The sequence below is a fragment of the Ursus maritimus genome, unplaced genomic scaffold (genome assembly GCF_017311325.1).
Source record: "Ursus maritimus isolate PB19 unplaced genomic scaffold, ASM1731132v1 scaffold_34, whole genome shotgun sequence".
NCBI lineage: Eukaryota > Metazoa > Chordata > Mammalia > Carnivora > Ursidae > Ursus > Ursus maritimus.
In genome coordinates, this window is record NW_024426008.1 from 20,808,436 (window position 1) to 20,827,539 (window position 19,104).

Genomic DNA, 19,104 nt, shown 5'->3' on the forward strand with positions numbered 1-19,104 from the left:
GAGATGCCTCCTAGACAGGGCTCAGAGGGCACCTGTCGTCTTGTGACCGGCTTATGTTACTCAGCATCATGTCCTTGGCTTCATCCTCGTTGCAGCGGGCCAAAGAATCGGGTTTCTCCTTTTTAAGGCTGACGAATTCATTTTCCATAGATACTGCATTTTGTTCCCCCGTCGGTGGACCCTGGCTTGGTACCCCTCGGCGATCCAGAATCACTAGCGGTGCTGTGAACTGGGGTGCAGATCTCCCCGCGAGGCCTCGCTCTCCGCTCCCGCTATATACCGAGAGGCGGGGTGCTGGATCAGACAGTACTTCCTAGTTTTCAGGTGTTTGAGAAAAGGGACCATTTTTGAACTTCAGACCTTAGCGACTCCACGGGGCTGTGCTCAGGTCTGTGCAGACACTAAACGGGAAGTATTGATAGAGCAGTAGCAGTGGGTGCTGATAAGCCCCAAATCCAGAAGAGCCTCCGTTTTGTTGGGGGACGTGCACTTTATAGGAGGTCCCTTTTCCACAGTATCTGAGAGAACAATCCAAGCAAGAAATGCAGTTGGTGAAATACTCCTTTTGTTGTCAAAAATGAGAGGCTAGCTTACGGAAGCCCATGCTTCCCTAAGTCTATAGGCCCGTGCACGCGGACACACATGCACACGTGTGCGCGCGCGCACACACACACACACACACACACAATTTCAACCACGAATGGACTTTTTTTTTTCCCAGAGGAATCCGTGGGCCTGTGCTTGAGCTTAGGGTTTCCCTGTTGGGTTTCCTGCAGGCACAGAAGCTAGGGGTGTTTCTAACAGGATTCACGGATAACGAAGCACGTGTGTTCCTCAAGGAGGAGAAGAGCGCGTTCTGGTTGAGGACCTCGGGTCCCCAGCTTGCGGTTTTTAACCAGCGCCTCTGTGACCCTTTAGATCTACGAAGACTCGATCGTCTTGCAGTCCGTGTTTAAGAGTGCCCGGCAGAAAATCGCCAAAGAGGAAGAGAGTGAGGACGACAGTAATGAAGAGGAGGAGGAGGAAGAGGAGGAGGAGTCCGAGTCGGAGGGTAAGCCCACGCCTGTGCTTCCTACACTGCCTTGCCCTTGGCCAGCTGCATAGACGGTTCCACAGAGGCTAACATCACAGACGCTCGAGGCCAGCAGGTCTGGTTTCTATTCCGTGGTCTCCCGTGTCCTTGCTGGGCCACCTTAGGCAGTGGACGTAAGTAACCCTGCTCAAGGTCACTCTTCTTCTAAGACCCAGGAACCACAAACGCCTGCCGGGCACGCCGGGAGCTTAGCATAGGGCCAGCCTCCTAGCAAACGCTCACTGAATGCTGTCTTTGAAAAGTCGGCGTGAAATCCGTTTTCTGTCAACATTGCTCTTCATACCCCCTATCCGCGGTGTAACACAGTGGTCTTCTCCCCTGGGGGGACTGATGGAGCATTGATTCCTGGGCGCCACCCCCGGAGTTTCTGATTCTGTAACCTGTGTTGGGGCTTGCGAGCATTTCTAACTGGGCTGCCGGGCCCAGGACCAAGCACACTGTGAGAATCCGTGTCTTAGAAAGTAATTGTCAACGTAAGCTGGAAACGTGGTCCATCTTATCCGTCGTGGATCAAACACAGGCCCCGTCGGTATTTAAAATTCTGGTATTTTACACATCACGGATTTTTTTTTTTTTTTTTTGCATTTGGAGCTTTTCAAATACTGCATTAGGATATTTACCTGGATTACTGAGTTTTGGTGCCTTCAGAAATTTTTTAAATTAAGTTTTTAGTTACCTTAGAGTGTTATGTTAGTTTCAGGGGTACAATAGTGATTCACCAAATCTGTACCTTTCTCCATGCCCTTCAGATGGGTACATCCCTCCATCCCCACCGCCTGTTTCCCCCATCCCGCCATCCCCGCTCTGGTAACTATAGAGAACAAACTGATGGTTAAGAGTCTGTTTCTTGGTTTGTTTTTTTTTCCTTGGCTCGTTTTTTTGGTGTCTTAAATTCCACATATGAGTGGGATCATATGGTCCCACTCGGGACCATTTGTCTTTCTCGGACTTATTCAGCGTAATATTCTAGCTCCATCCATGTTGTTGCAAATGGCAAAATTTCTTTTTTTGTGTGTGTGGTTGCCTACTATTACTCTGTGTGCGCGCGCTGCTTTATCCATTCAGAAATTTTGCACCCAAGACCTCTTCTGTCTTAGCTTCATTGCAGCCGTGGTTGATGACCCTTATATTTAGACAGGGTTAAGGCTGCCTTCAAAAGTCTGAACTTTCTTACCTAATTATGTCCTCACCCCATACCTCCTAAGTAATTAATCCCAGTAGCTTATGGTCTGCTATATGAAACAGTACAGGTAGACTTCAAATTCTTTTTTATTAGATTTGTTCTTGATTACATACTTAGTGCAGACAACTTGGAAAAAATATATTTTTTTAAGAAAGGACAATTTGTAATGCCATTACCCGGTATACATTTAGCATTTTGAGAATTTGCCTTCCAGTTGTTTCTCTACCTGTTTTCTTTATAAAGCACAGCACACTGTTTTCGCAGCCTAATTTTCTATATTATGAACATTTTCCCGTAGCAATGAGTGCCTTCAGACATCAATATGTTACTATTCATTAATGAGTCTAACAAAACGTTATCAATCTCACTCTAAATACTGTCCTGAAAACGTCTACCCTGAAATCAGTGCAGACGTTTTTCAAACATCGGACGCATGCGTCCTGCCCCCCACGCTGGAGTTGCGATCTCTGTCAGCAGCGTGACGAGTGTCTGTGTCTCCACACCTACATCTGTTCTCAGTGTCTAACCTTTTCCAGTTCCATTCGGTTGCTCCCCGGTTCCGAGGTCCCAGCATTTGATGCCTTAGGTCTACATAACAGACCTTAACAAGATCGCCCCTTATTTTAGAGCCATGTCTCTAATCCGCTTTCAGAGACCTGCCCTCTCACCCCTCGTGGTTTAGTTTCTCTGAGCTCTCCTGAGATGCAGTGTGTTAGCTTTCTGGGGCCGCTGTCATGAACCAACACAAACCAGTGGCTTAAACAACCCAAATGTATTACCCACAATTCCACAGGTTGCAGCGAGCGGTGGGTCTGCCAGGCGAGACCCGTATCCCGCGCACCCTCCTCACGCTGCCTCTCTTTGACGCTCTCTTCTGCCTCCTCTTCTTTTTAAAACTGAGGGTGTAATTGACATCTTAGTTGCAGGTGTACAGCATACAGGTTTGATAGCTGAGTAGAGTGTAAAATGCTCACAGTAAACCTGGGCAATAGCCATCACCGCAAGGAGTTACGAATGTTTCCTTTTGCTGGGAACGTAGAAGATCTACTTTCTCAGCAACGGTCACATGCACAGAAGTAACTATAGTTACCACGCTCGACCGCGCCCCGGACTTACCGACGTAGTCCCTTTTGACCCCTTCCCTCACCACACCCCGCAACTTGCCTCAGGGGTTTTTGGTTTTATTTTTAAGAAACCACATTTAAGTAAGATCATACGGTTATTTTGCTCATTTCACTTAGTGTAATGCCCTCTGGATCCATCAATGTTGCCACAAATAGCAGGATTTCATTATTTTTATGGCCGAATAATATTCCACTACACACACACACACACACACACTTTCTTTATTCAGCCGTCTGTGGGCACTTAGTTGTTTTCAGATCTTGACTCTAAGTGACGCTGCAGTGAACATGGGGGTTCACACATCTTTCTAACTTAGTGTTATGTTCTTCATGTAAATACCCACACGTGGAATTGCTGGATAATGTCCTTTTTTAAAAAATTGTTGAGGACCCTCTACTGTTTTCCGTGGTGGCTGCACAAATTTGCATGCCCGCCAACAGGGTACAAGGGTCCCCTTTTCTCCACATCCTCACCCACACTCTTCTGGTCCTTTTGATACTAGCCATTTTGACGGGCGTGAGGTGATACCTCGTGGTTTCGAGCTCCCATTTCCCCGATGAAGAGAGACGTTGAGCGCCGTGTCGTGTACTTGTTGGCCGTCTGTGTATGTCTTTGGGAACGTGTCTATTCAAATTCTTGGCCCGTTTTGAACTGGCTTGCTTTGCTAATGAAGGTAGAAGGTCTTTACAGATGTTGAACGTCAGCTCCTTAACAGAGATGATGGGCAGTTTTCTCCCATGCGGTCAGTTGCTTTTCCATTTCGTGGATGGTTTCCGTGGCCGTGCAGAGGCTTCTTCATCTGATACAGTCACACTTGTGTATTTTTGCTTTTGCCAGCAGTGATTTTTCGGAGCAGACACCGTAAGTCAAGATTAACGTCAAGGAGCGTCCTGCCTGTTTTCTTCTAGGAGTTTTACGGTTTTGGATCGTGTGCTCGTCTTTAATCCGTGTTGAAATAATTCTTGTCATGTGTAAGCTAGTGATCCAGTTTCATTTTCTGGCATGTGGCTGTCCTGTCCTGTTTTCCCAGTACCATTTCCTGAAGAGCCTGTCCCTTCACCATGGTATGATCTTGGCTCTGCTGTAAAGCGACCGTGTGTGTGCTTTATTTCTGGGTGCTCTGTTCTGTTGCACTGATCTCGTGTCTGGTTTTCATGCCAACACCATACTGTTTTGATTGCTCCAGCTTTGTAATATAGTTTGAAATCGCTGAGCGTGGTACCTCCAGCTTTGTTCTTTCTCAAGCTTGTTTGGCTACTCTGGACCTTTTATGGCTTGATTCAAGTTTTAGGGGATTGTTCCTTCAATTTCTGTGAAAAATGCCATTGGAATTTTGATAGATGGCATGGAATCTGCAGGTTGCTTTGGCTAGTATGGACTTGTTAACAATGCTGTTTCTTCCAGTTGGTAGCACTAATATTTTTTTCCATTTCTCTGTGGATGCTTCCCTTTGTTTCATTCACGTCTGATAGCTTTCAGCTTACAGGTCTTTCACCTCCTCAAGTTAAATTTATTCTTAGGTATTTTATTCTTTGTGAGGCAACTGTAAATAGAGTAGTTTTCTTGATATTTTCTGAGAGCTTGTTACTAGTGTGTATAAACACAAAAGATTTTAGCATATTGATTTTGTATCATTCCACTGAATTCTTCGATTGGCTCTAACATATTTTGAGTCATTGGGGGAATCTTTAGGGTGTTCTTTATATAAGATCTGCAAATGGTGACAGTTTTTCTTCTTCCTTTCCAACTTGGGTGCCTTTTCTTTTTCTTGCCTAACTGCTCACAGTAGAACTTCCAATACTGTGTTGAGTAAAAGTAGCAAGAGTGGGCATCCTTCTTTTTGTCCTGATCGTAGGGGAAAGGCTTTCAGATTTTCTCCATCGAGTATACTATTATTAGCTGTGGGCTTGTCCTCTATGGCCTTGAGTATGTTGACGTCTTGTCCCTCTATATGCACTTTGTTGAGAGTTTCTATCATAAATGAATGTTGAATTTTGTCAAATGCTTTTTCTACATCTATTGAGATGATCATGGTTTTTATCCTTTGTTTTGTTAATGTGACACATCATGTTGATTGATTGACTTATGGATGTAAACCATCCTTGCACGGAATACATCTCTCCTTTTTTTTTTTTTTTAAAGATTTTAAGTAATCTGTACACCTAACGTGGGACACCCACTTACCATCCCGGGATCAAGAGTTGCATGCTCTCCCGACTGAGCCCGCCAGGAGCCCTGGAGTAAATCCCTCTTGATTGTGGTATATGATCCTTTTAATGTGTATTTCAATTTGTATTGCTAATACGTTGAGGACTTTTTGCATCTGTGCTCATCAGGGATAGTGGCCTTAATAGTCTTCCCTTGTAGCACCCTTGTCTGGTTTGCTACCAGGGTGATGCCGGCCTCAGAAAATGAGTTTGGAAGTGTTTCTTCTTCATTGTTCGAGTTCGAGAAGATTCTTCGTCATTCTCCCTTGAATGTCTGGGAGAGTTCCCCAGCGGAGCTGTCTGGTCGTGGACTTCCGTCGGTTGGGAGGTGTTTGATCACTGATTGATCTTCTAACCTAGTAACTGATCTGTTCGTATTTTCTATCTTTTTATGATTCAGTCTTGGTAGGTTGTATATCCTAGGAATTTATGTCCTCTAAGTCGTCAACAGTGTTGGCATATAGTTGTTCGTAGTGGTCTCTTCAGATCCTTTGTGTTTCAGTTGTAACTTCTCTTTCATTTCGGAGGTGAGACCTTTTTCTCTTGGTGAGTGTAGCTAAAGGTTTGTCAATTTTGTTTTAAAGAAACAGCTTTTAGTCTCGTAGATCTTTTCTATTGTCTTTTTACTCTGTTTCACTTTTTTCTGCTCTGATCTTTATTAGCTCCTTCTTTTTACTAACTTTGGACTTGTTTTGTTCTTTTAGTCCCTTGAGGTGTTAAAGGTAGGTTGAGATTTTTCTTCTTTCTTGATGTAGCCTCTTAGAAGTGCTTTTGCTAAGTTTTGGTATTGTTTTCATTTTCATTTGTCTCAAAGTAATTTTTTTATTTCTCCTTTGATTTTTTTGTTGTTGACCCATTTGTGGTTCAGTAACATTTTTTAATCTCCACATGTTTTAATTTACCAGTTTTTTTTTTAAGATTTTATTTATTTATTTGACAGAGAAAGAGACAGCCAGTGAGAGAGGGAACACAAGCAGGGGGAGTGGGAGAGGAAGAAGCAGGCTCATAGCGGAGGAGCCCGATGTGGGGCTCGATCCCAGAACGCTGGGATCACGCCCTGAGCCGAAGGCAGACGCTTAACGACTGTGCCACCCAGGCGCCTCTTTACCAGTTTTCTTCTTATACTCAATTTCTGTTTTCATTCCATTGTGGTCAGAAAAGATGCTTTATATTTCAGTCTTTTTAAGTTTGTTAAGATTTGGTTTGCGGCCTCATGTCTGACTTATCCTGGAGATTATCCCACGTGCACTTAAGAATGTGTATTCTGGTTTTGGATGAAATGTTCGGTATGTATCTGTTAAGTCCCTCTGATCCAACATGTCACCTAAGACCTATGTTTCCTTCTTGCTTTTCTTCCGGGTTGATCTCTCCACTGATGTAACTGGAGTACTGAAGTCGCGTACTATTACTGTATTGCTGTCTCTTTATGTCCATTAGTATTTGCTTTATGTATATGTGTGCCTATGATGGTGCGTAAATAATCACAGATGTTTTATCCTCTTGGTGGATGGACCCATTCCTCATTACGTCATTCCTCATTACGTCATGCTCTTTTTCTTATTCCAGTCTTCTGTAAAAGTTTATTTTGTCTGATATAACTATAGCTGCCCCAGCTTTGTTCTGGTTTTGATTGGCATGGGATATCTTTCTCTATCCCTTCACTTTCAGTCTGTTTCTTTAGAGCTGAATGATTTTGTGGGCAGCATATAGATGGATGGTTTTATTGAAGTATTATTGACATACTGTATCCTGTTAGTTTCAGGTGTACATCATAGTGATTTGATATTTTTATATATTACAAACTGGTCCCCACACTAAGTCTAGTTGCCATCTGAATCCATAAAAAGTTATAACAGTATTATTGGCTATATTCCCTATGCTGTCCATTTTATCTCTATCTAAGACTTTATAAATTGGAGTTTGTGAAGTCCCCTTCACCGCTCCTCCCCACTCTGGTAACCAGTCATTTGTCTCCTGTATCTGGAGTCTGTTTTCTTCATTTGTTTTTTTAGATTCCATATGTAAGTGAAATTACATGGCATTTGTCTTCTCCACCTGACTTATTTCATTATATCCTCTCAATCTGTCCATGTGGCAGCAAATGGCAAGATTTCATTCTTTTTTGTGGCTGAGTACTATTTCATTGTGTGTATAGATCACGTCTATCACTGGATGCTTGGGTTGCTTCTGTATCGTGGCTGTTGTAAATGATACGGAAATGAACAGAGGGGCACATCTATCGCTTTGAATTCGTGTTTTCCTTTTTCAGATCAATACCCAGAACTGGCATCGCTGGATCATGTGGTAGTACTACTTTTAATTTTTTACAGAATCTCCATTGTGTTTTCTCTAGGGGCTGCACAAACTGCCATTTCCACCAGCGGTGCAGGAGGCTTCCTTTGTCTTCTGCACCCTCGCCAGCACTTCTTTTCGATAATAGCCAATCTGACAGGTGTGCAGTGCTTTCTCATTGTGGTTTTGATTTCTGTTTCCTTGACGACGAGTGATGTTGAGCCTCTTTTCATGTGCCTGTTGGCTGGCATCTTTGGGAAATGTCTATTCAAGTCCTCTACCCTTTTTTTTTTTTTTTAAATTGGGTTGTGTTTGTTATTAAGTTTTATGAGTTCTTTATATATTTTGGATATTAACCCCTCATTGGATGTATGACTTGCAAGTATCTGTAACATTCAGTAGGTTGTCTTTTCCTTTTGTTGATGGTTTCCTTCACTGTACAGAAGCTTTTTAGTATGATGTAGTCCATTTATTTTAGCTTTTGTTGCCATCGCCTGAAGCAACTAGTACCAAAAAAAATACTAAAACTGATGTCCGCTTACTGTGTGTTTTCTTGTAGGAGTTTTATGGTTTCAGGTCTCACCTTTAACCTTTTATTGCATTTTGAATTTATTTTGTATTTGATATAAGATAGTGGTCCAGTTTCACGTTTTTGCATGTAGCTGCCCCGTTTTCTCAGCACCATTTATTGGAGAGACTGTCTTTTCCCCGATTATATAGTCTTGCTTCCTTTGACCATATAAGCGTGGGTTTATTTCTGAGCCCTCTGTTCGGTTCCATTGCTCTGTGTGTCTGTTTCCACGCCGGTCCATGCTGTTTTCATTACTGTAGATCTGTAGTGTAGTTGGAAATGAGGGAGCTTAATACCTCTGGCTTTGTTCTTTCTCAAGATTGCTCTGGCTATTTGATGTCCTTGGTGGTTCTGTACAAATTTTAGCATTATTTGTTCCAGTTCTGTGGGAAAACGCCATTCACGTCATCGTGGGGATTGTACTGAATCTTTAGATTGCTGTGGATAGTATGGACATTTTAATAATCCTAAGCTTTCTAACCCACAAGCATGGTGTAGCTTTCCACTATTCGTGTCCTCTTCAGTTTCTTTCATCGGTGTCTTAAAATGTTCAGAGTACAGGTCTTACATCTCCTTGGTTAAATTCATCCCTAGGTATTTTATTATTTCGGTGCAGTTGTAAGCAGGATTATTTTCTTCATTTCTCTGATAGCTCATTAGTCGTATATGGAAACAAAACATTTCTGTGTTAAGTTTGTATCCTCCTGGGGCGCCTGGGTGGCACAGCGGTTAAGCGTCTGCCTTCGGCTCAGGGCGTGATCCCGGCGTTATGGGATCGAGCCCCACATCAGGCTCCTCCGCTATGAGCCTGCTTCTTCCTCTCTCACTCCCCCTGCTTGTGTTCCCTCTCTCGCTGGCTGTCTCTATCTCTGTCAAATAAATAAAAAAATCTTAAAAAAAAAAAAGAAAAAAAAAAGTTTGTATCCTCCTACTTTTCCAAATTCATTGAATTCATTCTAATAGTGTTTTGGTGCAGTGTTCAGGCTTTGCTAAATATGTCCTCTGTCAAAAGGGAGTTTTACTACTTTTCCCATGTGGACACCTTTTATTTCCTTTTCTTCAGTGACTGCTCAGGTTAGGACTTCCAATACTATGTTGAACAGAAGTGGCAAAAGTAGGCATCCTGACCTTGTTCCTGATCTTCGAGGAAGAGCTCTCGGTTTTTCACCATTTGAATATGCAGTTCGCTGTGGGGTTTTGTATAAGATCTTCATTATGTTGCAGTATGTTCCCTCTATGCCTACTTTGTTGAGAATATAAAGGGCTGTTGATTTTATCACGTGTGTTTTTGGCATCTATTGAGAGATGATGTTTAGCCTTCGTTTTGTTACTGTGGTGCAGTACGTTGCTCTGTGGATTTGAACCATCCTGCATCCGTGAAATCCACTCGATTATGGCTGTGATCTTTTCACGCATTGTTGAATTCAGTTTGCTAACGTTTCGTTGTGAACTTCTGCATCTGTGTCCTTCATGTGCATTGGCCTGTATTTTCTCTTCTTGCAGTGTCTCTGTGTAATACTGGCCCCGTAAAATGAATTTGAAAGCATTCCTCCTTCAATTTTTTGAATAACTTAAGGATAGGTTATAACTGTTCTTTAAGTGGTTGGTAGAATTCACCTGTAGAGTTTTCTGGTCCTGGACTTTGGTGGGTTTTGTTTTTTTTTTAAAGATTTCATTTATTTATTTAACAGAGATAGAGACAGCGAGAGAGGGAACACAGCAGGGGGAGTGGGAGAGGAAGAAGCAGGCTCATAGCAGAAGAGCCTGATGTGGGGCTCGATCCCGTAACGCCGGGATCACGCCCTGAGCCGAAGGCAGACGCTCAACCGCTGTGCCACCCAGGCGCCCCAGTTTTGTGGGTTTTTAAAATTACTGATTCAATTTAATTACTTGGATTTGCTCTATTCAGCTTTTCTATTTCTTCGTAATAGAGGCTTGGAAGATAGTTTCTAGGAATGGATCCGTTTTTTTTCTGTTTTCCAATTTGTTGGCATATAAAAGTTTATAGTAGTTGCTTATGATCCTTTGCATTTCTGATTTTATTTAAGCCCTCGTTTGAGGAATCTGGCTAGAGGTTTATCAGTTTTATCATTTCAAACAATGCCCTTTTAGTTACATTGATGCATTCTATTTTTTTAGTCATAATTTCACTAATGTCCTCTCTGACTTCAGGCTACCTTTTTCTAGTTCTTTGTTTATTGGGGATTTTTCTTGTTTCTAGAGGTAGGCTTGGATTGGCGTGAACTTCCGTCTTAGAACTGCTTGTGTTGCATCCACAGATTTCGAAACCTTGCGTTTCCGTTTTCATTTGTGCCGGAGATTTTATTTCCTTTTTGATTTCTTTGTTGACTCATGGGTTGTTTAGAATGTTTAGTATCCACATCTTTGTGTTTTTTTCCAGTGTCCTCCTTGTAAGCAATTTCTAGTGTCATACTGTTGTAGTCAAAAATAAAAGGTGCTTTCCATGATTTCATTCTTAGATGTTTGGAGAACTGTTCTGTGGCCCAACATATCAGTCCTGGACAATGTTGCCTGCGCCCTTGAGAAGAATGTATCGTCTCCCGTGTTTGGATGGAATGTTCTCTAAACATGTGTTGACTTTATGTGATCTCATATGTCATTTAAGGCCATTCACTGATGTGAGGTAATAAGGTCCCCCCCCTTTCTGCTATTGCTGTCCTTTTCTTCCCTTACATCCCTCATATTTGCTTCGTGTCATTTAGCTGTTTCGTGTTGGGTACGTACATATTTATGAATGTTATTTCATCATCATAGTATGGTCTTTGTTTTAAAGTCTGTTTGGTCTAACTGTTGCTGCTCCAGATTTTACTTTGCTTGGACTGTTTTTCCATCCCTTCTCCTCCGGGGGGGTCTGTAGATCTGGAGGGAAGGCTCTTGTAGGCAGCAGAGAGTTGGGTCTTGTTTTTTTCTTTTTTAATCCATTCAGTCAACTGTCCTTTGATTGTCCTCTTTAGCCAATTTATATTTAAATGAACTATTGATAGCTATGTGCTCCCTGCCATTTTGTTCATTGCTTTTGGGAGTTTTTATGGCTTCTCTCCGCACCTTTGTTCGCTTACATCTCTTCATCTGTGGTTACATGACTCAGTTTAGTGGTATCCATAGTTCTTTTGATCTTTCGTGTATTTATCCTAGGCTTCCGCTTTGTGTTGCCAGGAGACTTTTATAATACAGTCTATTTTAAGTTGTTAAAACTTAACATTTTCTAAGGCTCTACATTTTTAATCTCCCCTTTCCACCTTTTAGGATTTTTGTAAAGATTTTATTTGAGAGAGGGGGAGGGGCAGAGGGCGAAGCCTGATGTGAGACTTGATCCCAGGACCCCAAGGCAGATACTTAACCAACTGAGCCCCCGCTCCAGGTTTTATATTTTTAAAGTTACATTTTACATCTCTGTATATACTTGTGTATCTCAACTAGTTATTGTAGTTATGGTTACTTTCACCACTTTTGTCTTTTAACCTTCATACTAACTTCACAAGTGATCAGGTCACTACCTTCACTGTATATTTACCACTGTGATTTATTATTTGCACCTTTTGTTTTTTGCCGAAAAAGTCCCTGTAACACTTCTCATAGGGCCAGTTTGTGTCGATGAACTTCAGCTGTTGCTTGTCTGGAAAACATTTTTCTCCAATTCTGAATGACAGATGTGCCAGGTTCAGTGTTCCTGGTTGGCCCTCTTTTTTCCTTCGAGCATTCTGCATGTATCTGCCACTCCCTCCTAGTGTTTCTGCTGAGAAATCTGCTGCTACCCTTAGGGGGTTTCCGGTGTACTTTTCACGCTGCTCCAGTCGGGTTTCTGTCCGTCTTCTGTGGAACTCCCCTCCTGCAGCTTCCAGTTCGGCCTCTGCTTTCTTCAGCTGTGTGACTTTCATGGGCTACTTGTCAGTATTCTCTCCCTCTTGGTGGCAGTTCTCCGTGTTCCTCCAACCTCCTACCCAATTCACTGAGCACTTTTAGGGCCCTTATTTTCAATTCCTCGTCTGATAAAGTCCTTAAGAAAATGGAAGTGAAGGGTATACCTAACTAAGGTTTTCTCGTCCTCTTTCATTTGGAACACAGTCCTGTGTCTCTGTTCTCCTTGACTGTGCGTTGGTTTCATGCCTTAGTGAACCCACCACGTCTCTGACTCTTGAAGGAGTAGCCTCTTGGTGGAGATGACACTGCTTCCCCCTGGCCCTCTCTCTTGGTTGTCTGTCTCACCGCTGTGATGGTCCAAGCAGCCTGTTTTGGGGGCCCCTGTAGTTAAGGTTGTGTCAAGGAGCAGTCATGGTCTCAAGGGGGCGGGTCTCCGGGAGCATCCCAGTTCAGGCTGCTTCGACTCCAGACCCTCAGGCAGCGGCTTGTCAAGTGTGCAAACATGCACAGGGCTGCTGGGGCCCAAGCAGAAGCCTGCTGGCCCCCGAGCCGGGCGACCTCAAGAGGGCCGCGGGCTGGCAGTCATAACAACCCAGCGTGCCAGTGTGTGTAAGTACCGCCCTTTGGGAGACACCGACTCTCTGGAGTGTGGCAGAGGAAGAACTCAACACCCACCCTGTAAGGTCGCACGAAAGGGTTACCGTCTGTCCTTAGATGTGTGTTTCGTTAGAAGCTAGCCCCTCAGCCCATCTGCGTGAAGATCAGTTGACACGTCTCTTTCACCACAGCGCTGGGGATCTTGGACTCTTGTCTTTAGCTGTGCCCCGAGGGAGCGGGAGAGGCTAAACGGGGCACCAGAGGAGGGTACAACTCCTTTCCAGGAGTTAAACTGCTGTGAGGTAGAGGGAAAGTGCAAAGACGCCTCTATCCCTAGAGAGCACCCCAGCAGGCCCTCACATGTGTGTCGAATTTGGTGCCTGCCCCTTGGGGTGATGCTTTAACAAAACAAAGAAGCCTCGTTCACCGAAAGCCTAGGTGCTGCTTGGTCATTGTCTCTGTCCTGGGGCAAGAGACCCAGTTCTTAGCTATTAGAGCCCTGTGGGGTTTGCGCATGGGAGACCTGTTGGTTCTCAAAGGTAGATGTTTTAGGGACTCCTCTATCAGGTTCAGGTCTTAAAAGTTGTTGGGGTACCCACTGTGGGGTTCAAACCCTTCACTCCTTGGGGAGAGTCTTCACATTTTGAGTTCCCTCCTAATCTTGGGTCGCCAGCCCCAGGGTGGGATTATAGTGAGTGTGTGTCTCAGCCTCTCCTACCTGGTGGATGGGTTTTCCTTATTTACCTGCTCTGTAGGAGTCACTCAGCTCCATTTTGGGTTTTTTTCCAAACGAAATTGTTCTACAGGTAGCTGTAGATTGGGTGGGTCCTTGGGAGGTGAGTTCAGAATGTTCCTTTGTTGCCATCTTGAACCAGGAGCTCTGCTGCTTTTTGTAAGGACTCAGGGCTCACCTGGTTCATCCAGGATTATCATCATCCCTTTGGCCATGTCATGTCACATTTGGGGGATTAGGACAGGGACATCTCCAAGGGGCTGTTATTCTGCCTGCCACCCTTGATAATTAGCCCTTAAGGGTGGGGTCATAAAGCCTTAGGATGCTGTTTGCAGTGCTCCTCTGCTGGTCCAGTGTTTCAGCCAAGGTAGGCCTGGCAGGTAGGTTTTTTGGAGGCCCATGTCCATGGACACACAGAGCCTAGTAGCTTAAGAGCATCCCACCCTCCAAGGTGTGGCTAAATCATCTACTTGGAGAGAAATTTTCTTACCTTTTCTGCCGGTCTTCTGCCCTCTCACACCTTGAGTGGATTTTTCTGTACTCCAAATGTCAGGAAGTTCTCCACCTGTACAGATAGATACTTTGTTTTTTTTCATTGAGACTTTTTTTTTAAAGAGGCCTTTACATCTTTATGCCTTTCTATTAATAGGTCAACCTTTCCACCCCCCCATAGTTTCTTCTTTTCTCCAGTTACTCCACCCAAACAGCAGGCCCCTACCTTGCAAGTCCGCTATGCAGCAGACACTTGGGTACAAGGGACGGAAGCCAGACCAGGAGTACTATTTTGCATATTCAGATTTGCCCGCCTCTGCCGTGTTCGGGCGACGCAGAGGGCGTAGGCCGGTACTACAGGTCAGAACAGCTCTGAGCTCAACAGTGTTGTCAGCCTCTGCCTCCACGGAAGATTTCATTTTTGTAAATATTGTGGTGGGTTCCCCCACTTCACAAACGAAGTCTGAGAAACACTGGTCTCCGAGCTTCCTTCTGGAGCTATAATTCCCTCCAGACCAGTATCTAGGTGTCTTGAGGCCCGACCAACCTGAAATTCCAGTAGGACTGGTGTGAAGGAGAGCCCCGCATCCTCGCTGACTTCATCATCAAGTCCTAAAAAACGATTTGCTGTGGACACCTATCCCAGAACAGTGCCGCAGAACAGATGTTCCTTGTACGCTGGGTTGCACGCCTACCTCTGTGGCCTTGGCACGATGAACTCTCCCACGTGTTTTTATTCTTTTGCTCAGAATAGCCCTGTGAAGGTGGACAGGGGTGCTGTCTTACTGACGGCTAATTTAACAGAACGCTGAGAAATTTGCCATATGGATATATAGTCACCAAACCTCCCCCAAATTCTGACAAATCTGTCAACAAAGAGGTTTACAGCAGCTTTGCTTATTATACTGGCAAAAAAAAGCTGGGAACTTCAGCACCCCGTCACTAGAGGACTGGTTAAATCATTTAGCGTAGACCCTTGAGGCAGAACATTTTCAGGCCTTGGAAAGAATTAGGCAGGTAGACACTCATGGACAGAAGTGTCCCCCATAGGTGAGGTGGAAGGTAAGGTGGCTAATTGGGGCATGCCTAAAGCAAGTGAGTGTGCGCGCCGGAATTCTTTATATAATTATAGACCATCAGTTGTTTGTTCTTCAAATAATTGTGATTATTTCCAGAAACAATCAGGAGCTAGTAGAGATGGGGGAAAGAAAGTGTCCACAATCATTTCACTTTCCATTTTGTACCGTTCTGTGCTGTTAATAGTATCCCATTCAAGTCAACTAGAGTTATCCACACGGTAACACTGGCCTCTAAAAAAAAAAAAAGGCTTTATACTTACATGTACTTTGTCCTGACAAAGTTCTATTGAATAAACACCCACAACCCTCCCCAAGTGAGAAAGGCAGCTCTGTGTCCTGCTGAGGAAGGTCCCCGTCCGACCACTCAGAGACCACAGAAAGGGACTCCGCCCGCTGCCTGGCAGGGGATATCACCCCCTGGTGTAGCCTGGTTGGGGTAACGATGTAATATACCTTCCTAACCAGGGTGGGTCTGTGAGGGAAGGCAGGTGCTAACGGGACAATGGAGAACAGGCATAAATTGAGAAGGTACTGGGCACTCCCGGGACCTTTTCACTCCCTGGGGAAGGCCTTCCCCACGATTCCTCACTGCTGTTTTGTTTTTTTGTTGTAGCAAAATCTGTTAAGGTGAAAATCAAGCTCAATAAAAAAGACGAGAAGGGCCGGGACAAAGGCAAAGGCAAGAAAAGGCCGAATCGGGGAAAAGCCAAGCCTGTAGTGAGTGATTTCGACAGCGATGAGGAACAGGATGAAAATGTAAGTGGGACGGGCTTTGGCTGAAGCCCAGAAGCCCTCTCCGCTCCTTTCCTCTCGTGTAACTGCTTTATTATCCAGAAATGGAAATGTAAAGACTGGGGGAGATTTCGTTCCTGAGGGCTGTGAACTAAGCTGCCCGAGACAAAGAGTTCCGGGCTTTGGGTTGCTGCCTCTTTAACTGTCTCCACAAATGAGAAACGACTCAGTCGAGTTTCCTCTTCTCCTTTCTTACCTTCCCAGCACTTAGTTTTCTCGATGGCTGCTGCTTTTTAATTTTGAAAAATTCAGGAGCAGGGATGGAGCCAGGCCCTGAAATACTTCCCTTCCCCTGTGAGGTCATCTTTAGTGCTCGTGGGAGCCTCCGAGGAGAGCTGTCACTTGCCCTGTCACAGAAACCCAGGCCCAGGTTAGGTGTGTTTGGCTCCAGGTCGTAGAAGCAAATGGCAGAGGTTGGACTGAGACCCAAACAGTGTAACTGGGTTTAGCACGCAGTGCCCGGATGTGGACAAGGGCCAGTGGTCTCCATTTTATCCACTTTCCAGGAGACCTCAGGTTCCCTAGCACGACCCCCTCCCCCCCACGACTGAAAGAATTTACCATTTGAGTCTGTATGCTAGTCGGGTTTTCCTGCAGTGCGCTGCCATTTGGGTCTGATGGAAAACACTTGAGAATCCTTAATGCCACCCCACCCAGCCTTCACCCTTGGCCCAGACTTTTTCAAATACATTTAAAATGCTGTGTTTTCTTTAGACCTACCCGTGAGTAGACAGCGACTGCATTGTCCTTTTGACCTCTGGTGAATTTTCTAAACCCACAGTGCTAAAAATAAAAGTTACTAGCCTTGACCTTCTCGTGCCAGACAGTGGTACAGATGGTGGGTAGCGCTTTGGGACTCCCCGCCAGAAGCTCCCCTTTTTGAGCTGGGATTCCTCCCAAGTGTCCCGCCACCTTGCCACAGAATGCGGAGATGTGGGTTAGCCCTTTCCAAAATGTCATCTTTTTTCTACTTTGGCTCTGGAGGGTTTATTAGGTCTTTTTCCTATGTGTGATTTCATGCATTTTTATCCTATGTTTATTTTTAGGAACAGTCAGAAGCAAGTGGGACTGATGATGAGTGATCAGTATGGACCTTTTTTCCCCTCGGTAGAACTGAACTCCTTCCTCTCCTCTCTCATTTCTGCCCAGTGAGTTCATTTGTCCTATGGGCCCTGGGTTGTCTTTGTATCATCATCATCTATAAACTAGCTTTAGGATAGTGCCAGACAAACATATGATATCATGGTGTAAAAACACACGACACGCACATACACAAATATTTGTAACATATTGTGACCAAATGGGCCTCAAAGATTCAAAGATTAAAACAGACAAAGCTTTTGATGGAAAATATGTGGGTGGATAGTATATTTCTATGGGTGGGTCTAATTTGGTAACGGTTTGATTGTGCCTGGTTTTACCACCTGTTCAGATGAGAAGATTTTTTTGTCTTTTTGTAGCACTGATAACCAGGAGAAGCCATTAAAAGCCACTGGTTATTTTATTTTTCATCAGGCAATTTTCAAGGTTTTAATTTGTTCGGTATTTTTTTTTTTACACTGTGGTACATATAAGCAACTTTAATAGGTAATAAATGTACAGTAGTTAGACTTCACCTGCATAGACATTTTTCCATTTTATGCTCTATGATCTGAAAAAAAAATGCTTTTTGAACTGTATAAGATTTATGTCTACTGTAAACATTGCTTAATTTTTTTTTGCTCTTGAGTTAAACAAAACAAAGTTCTGTTGAAAACGCTATTGAATATTGCAATCTAATCTATATAGTGTACTGGATGGCTTCTTTTATCCACCTGATCTCCTATGTTACCGGTGTGTATCGTCTCCTTCTCCCTAAAGTGTACTTAATCTTTGCTTTCTTTGCACAATGTCTTTGGTTGCAAGTCATAAGCCTGAGGCAAATAAAATTCCAGTAATTTCCAAGAATGTGGTGTTGGTGCTTTCCTAATAAAGAGATAATTTAGCTCAGCAAACACTGCCTCTTGTGTTTTGAGTTCTAGGGAATTGCATCCCTGGTGCCTGAGTGAAGGTCTCCTGCAGAGGGCTGGATAGGCTCTGGCTACGGCATGCTTGGTAGGAAAAAAAAGAAAAAAGACGGAGAGCACCAGTCTCCTGGAACGAATCAGGTTTGCCACAAAGGAGAGGAGTCCAGAACTTTTACGATTTTAATCTCAAGCACCAGGAGACATGTGGCCAGGGACCCAGCCACCCTAAGCCCCTGCTCCACCTTTTCTAGTGCTTTAAATTGTTTACGCGCCAGCTCATCTCTATGGTAACACAGATTTATAGTGTGCTATATAATATGGTACATAACAAATCTGTATTAATATCTTTTTGATTTTGAAAGATTTCACAAGTGCTCAAGAGAAAGATGGGTTCCATGCACGCCTGTGCTCTCCTACCAAGGCCCAACAACGATTAATACTTTGTCCTCCTGCTCTTTACATTAAACCATTTTGAAATTAAGTCCCAGACATCATGACACTTCACCCCGAAATACTTCAGCACGAACCTCCCTACAATTCAAGCCATCTCTCTGGCTCCCACAATCCTACTTTCACACCGAAGGGAATTAACAGTAGTTTCCTAGTATCACCTGTGTCATCACAGTCATGTTCCCCAACTGTCCCACATCTGTCTTGCATTTATTTGTTTTGAAAATTTTCAAAGGCGGATAGCACCCTCTTCCTTATGGAACTCGTGACTGCAGGGACCAAAGTGGAAAAGTTTTCTCTCCTCTCTAATGGGTGGATGAAAACATCCTTCCCTAGAATCGCCCAGGGAGAATGCCACAATTCTGGCTTTCCTAACATGAAGAATCCCCGCGGCATCCTACTTCAAATCTTGTAGGAAATTGGACCCACGCCAAACGCAGCCTCCTGAGACCCTCCCTTGTCCCTCTAAGTGTCCATTCTCCTGTCCGCATTTCCAGTTAGCCTAGGCATCACAGAGTGTGTTGAGTTTCCTCTTACCCTTTGTCGAGTTTGCTGACCACAATAGGCTTGGGGCTCCCCAGTGAGGGGGAACTGGATTAGAG

At 44.1% G+C, this 19,104-nt stretch overlaps 1 protein-coding gene across 1 annotated transcript in view; it reads left to right on the forward strand.

Annotated features, from left to right (window-relative positions):
* The window catches only part of SMARCA2 (SWI/SNF related, matrix associated, actin dependent regulator of chromatin, subfamily a, member 2), a 171,003-nt gene extending 153,013 nt beyond the window's left edge, over window positions 1-17,990 (forward strand). The window contains exons 32-34 of the mRNA XM_040620135.1: window positions 919-1,051; window positions 15,868-16,010; window positions 17,093-17,990. Coding sequence (XP_040476069.1) covers window positions 919-1,051; window positions 15,868-16,010; window positions 17,093-17,128 — 312 coding nt within the window. The 3' untranslated portion in view covers window positions 17,129-17,990. The remainder of the gene's footprint in view (window positions 1-918; window positions 1,052-15,867; window positions 16,011-17,092) is intronic.
* Window positions 17,991-19,104: the final 1,114 nt, after the last annotated feature.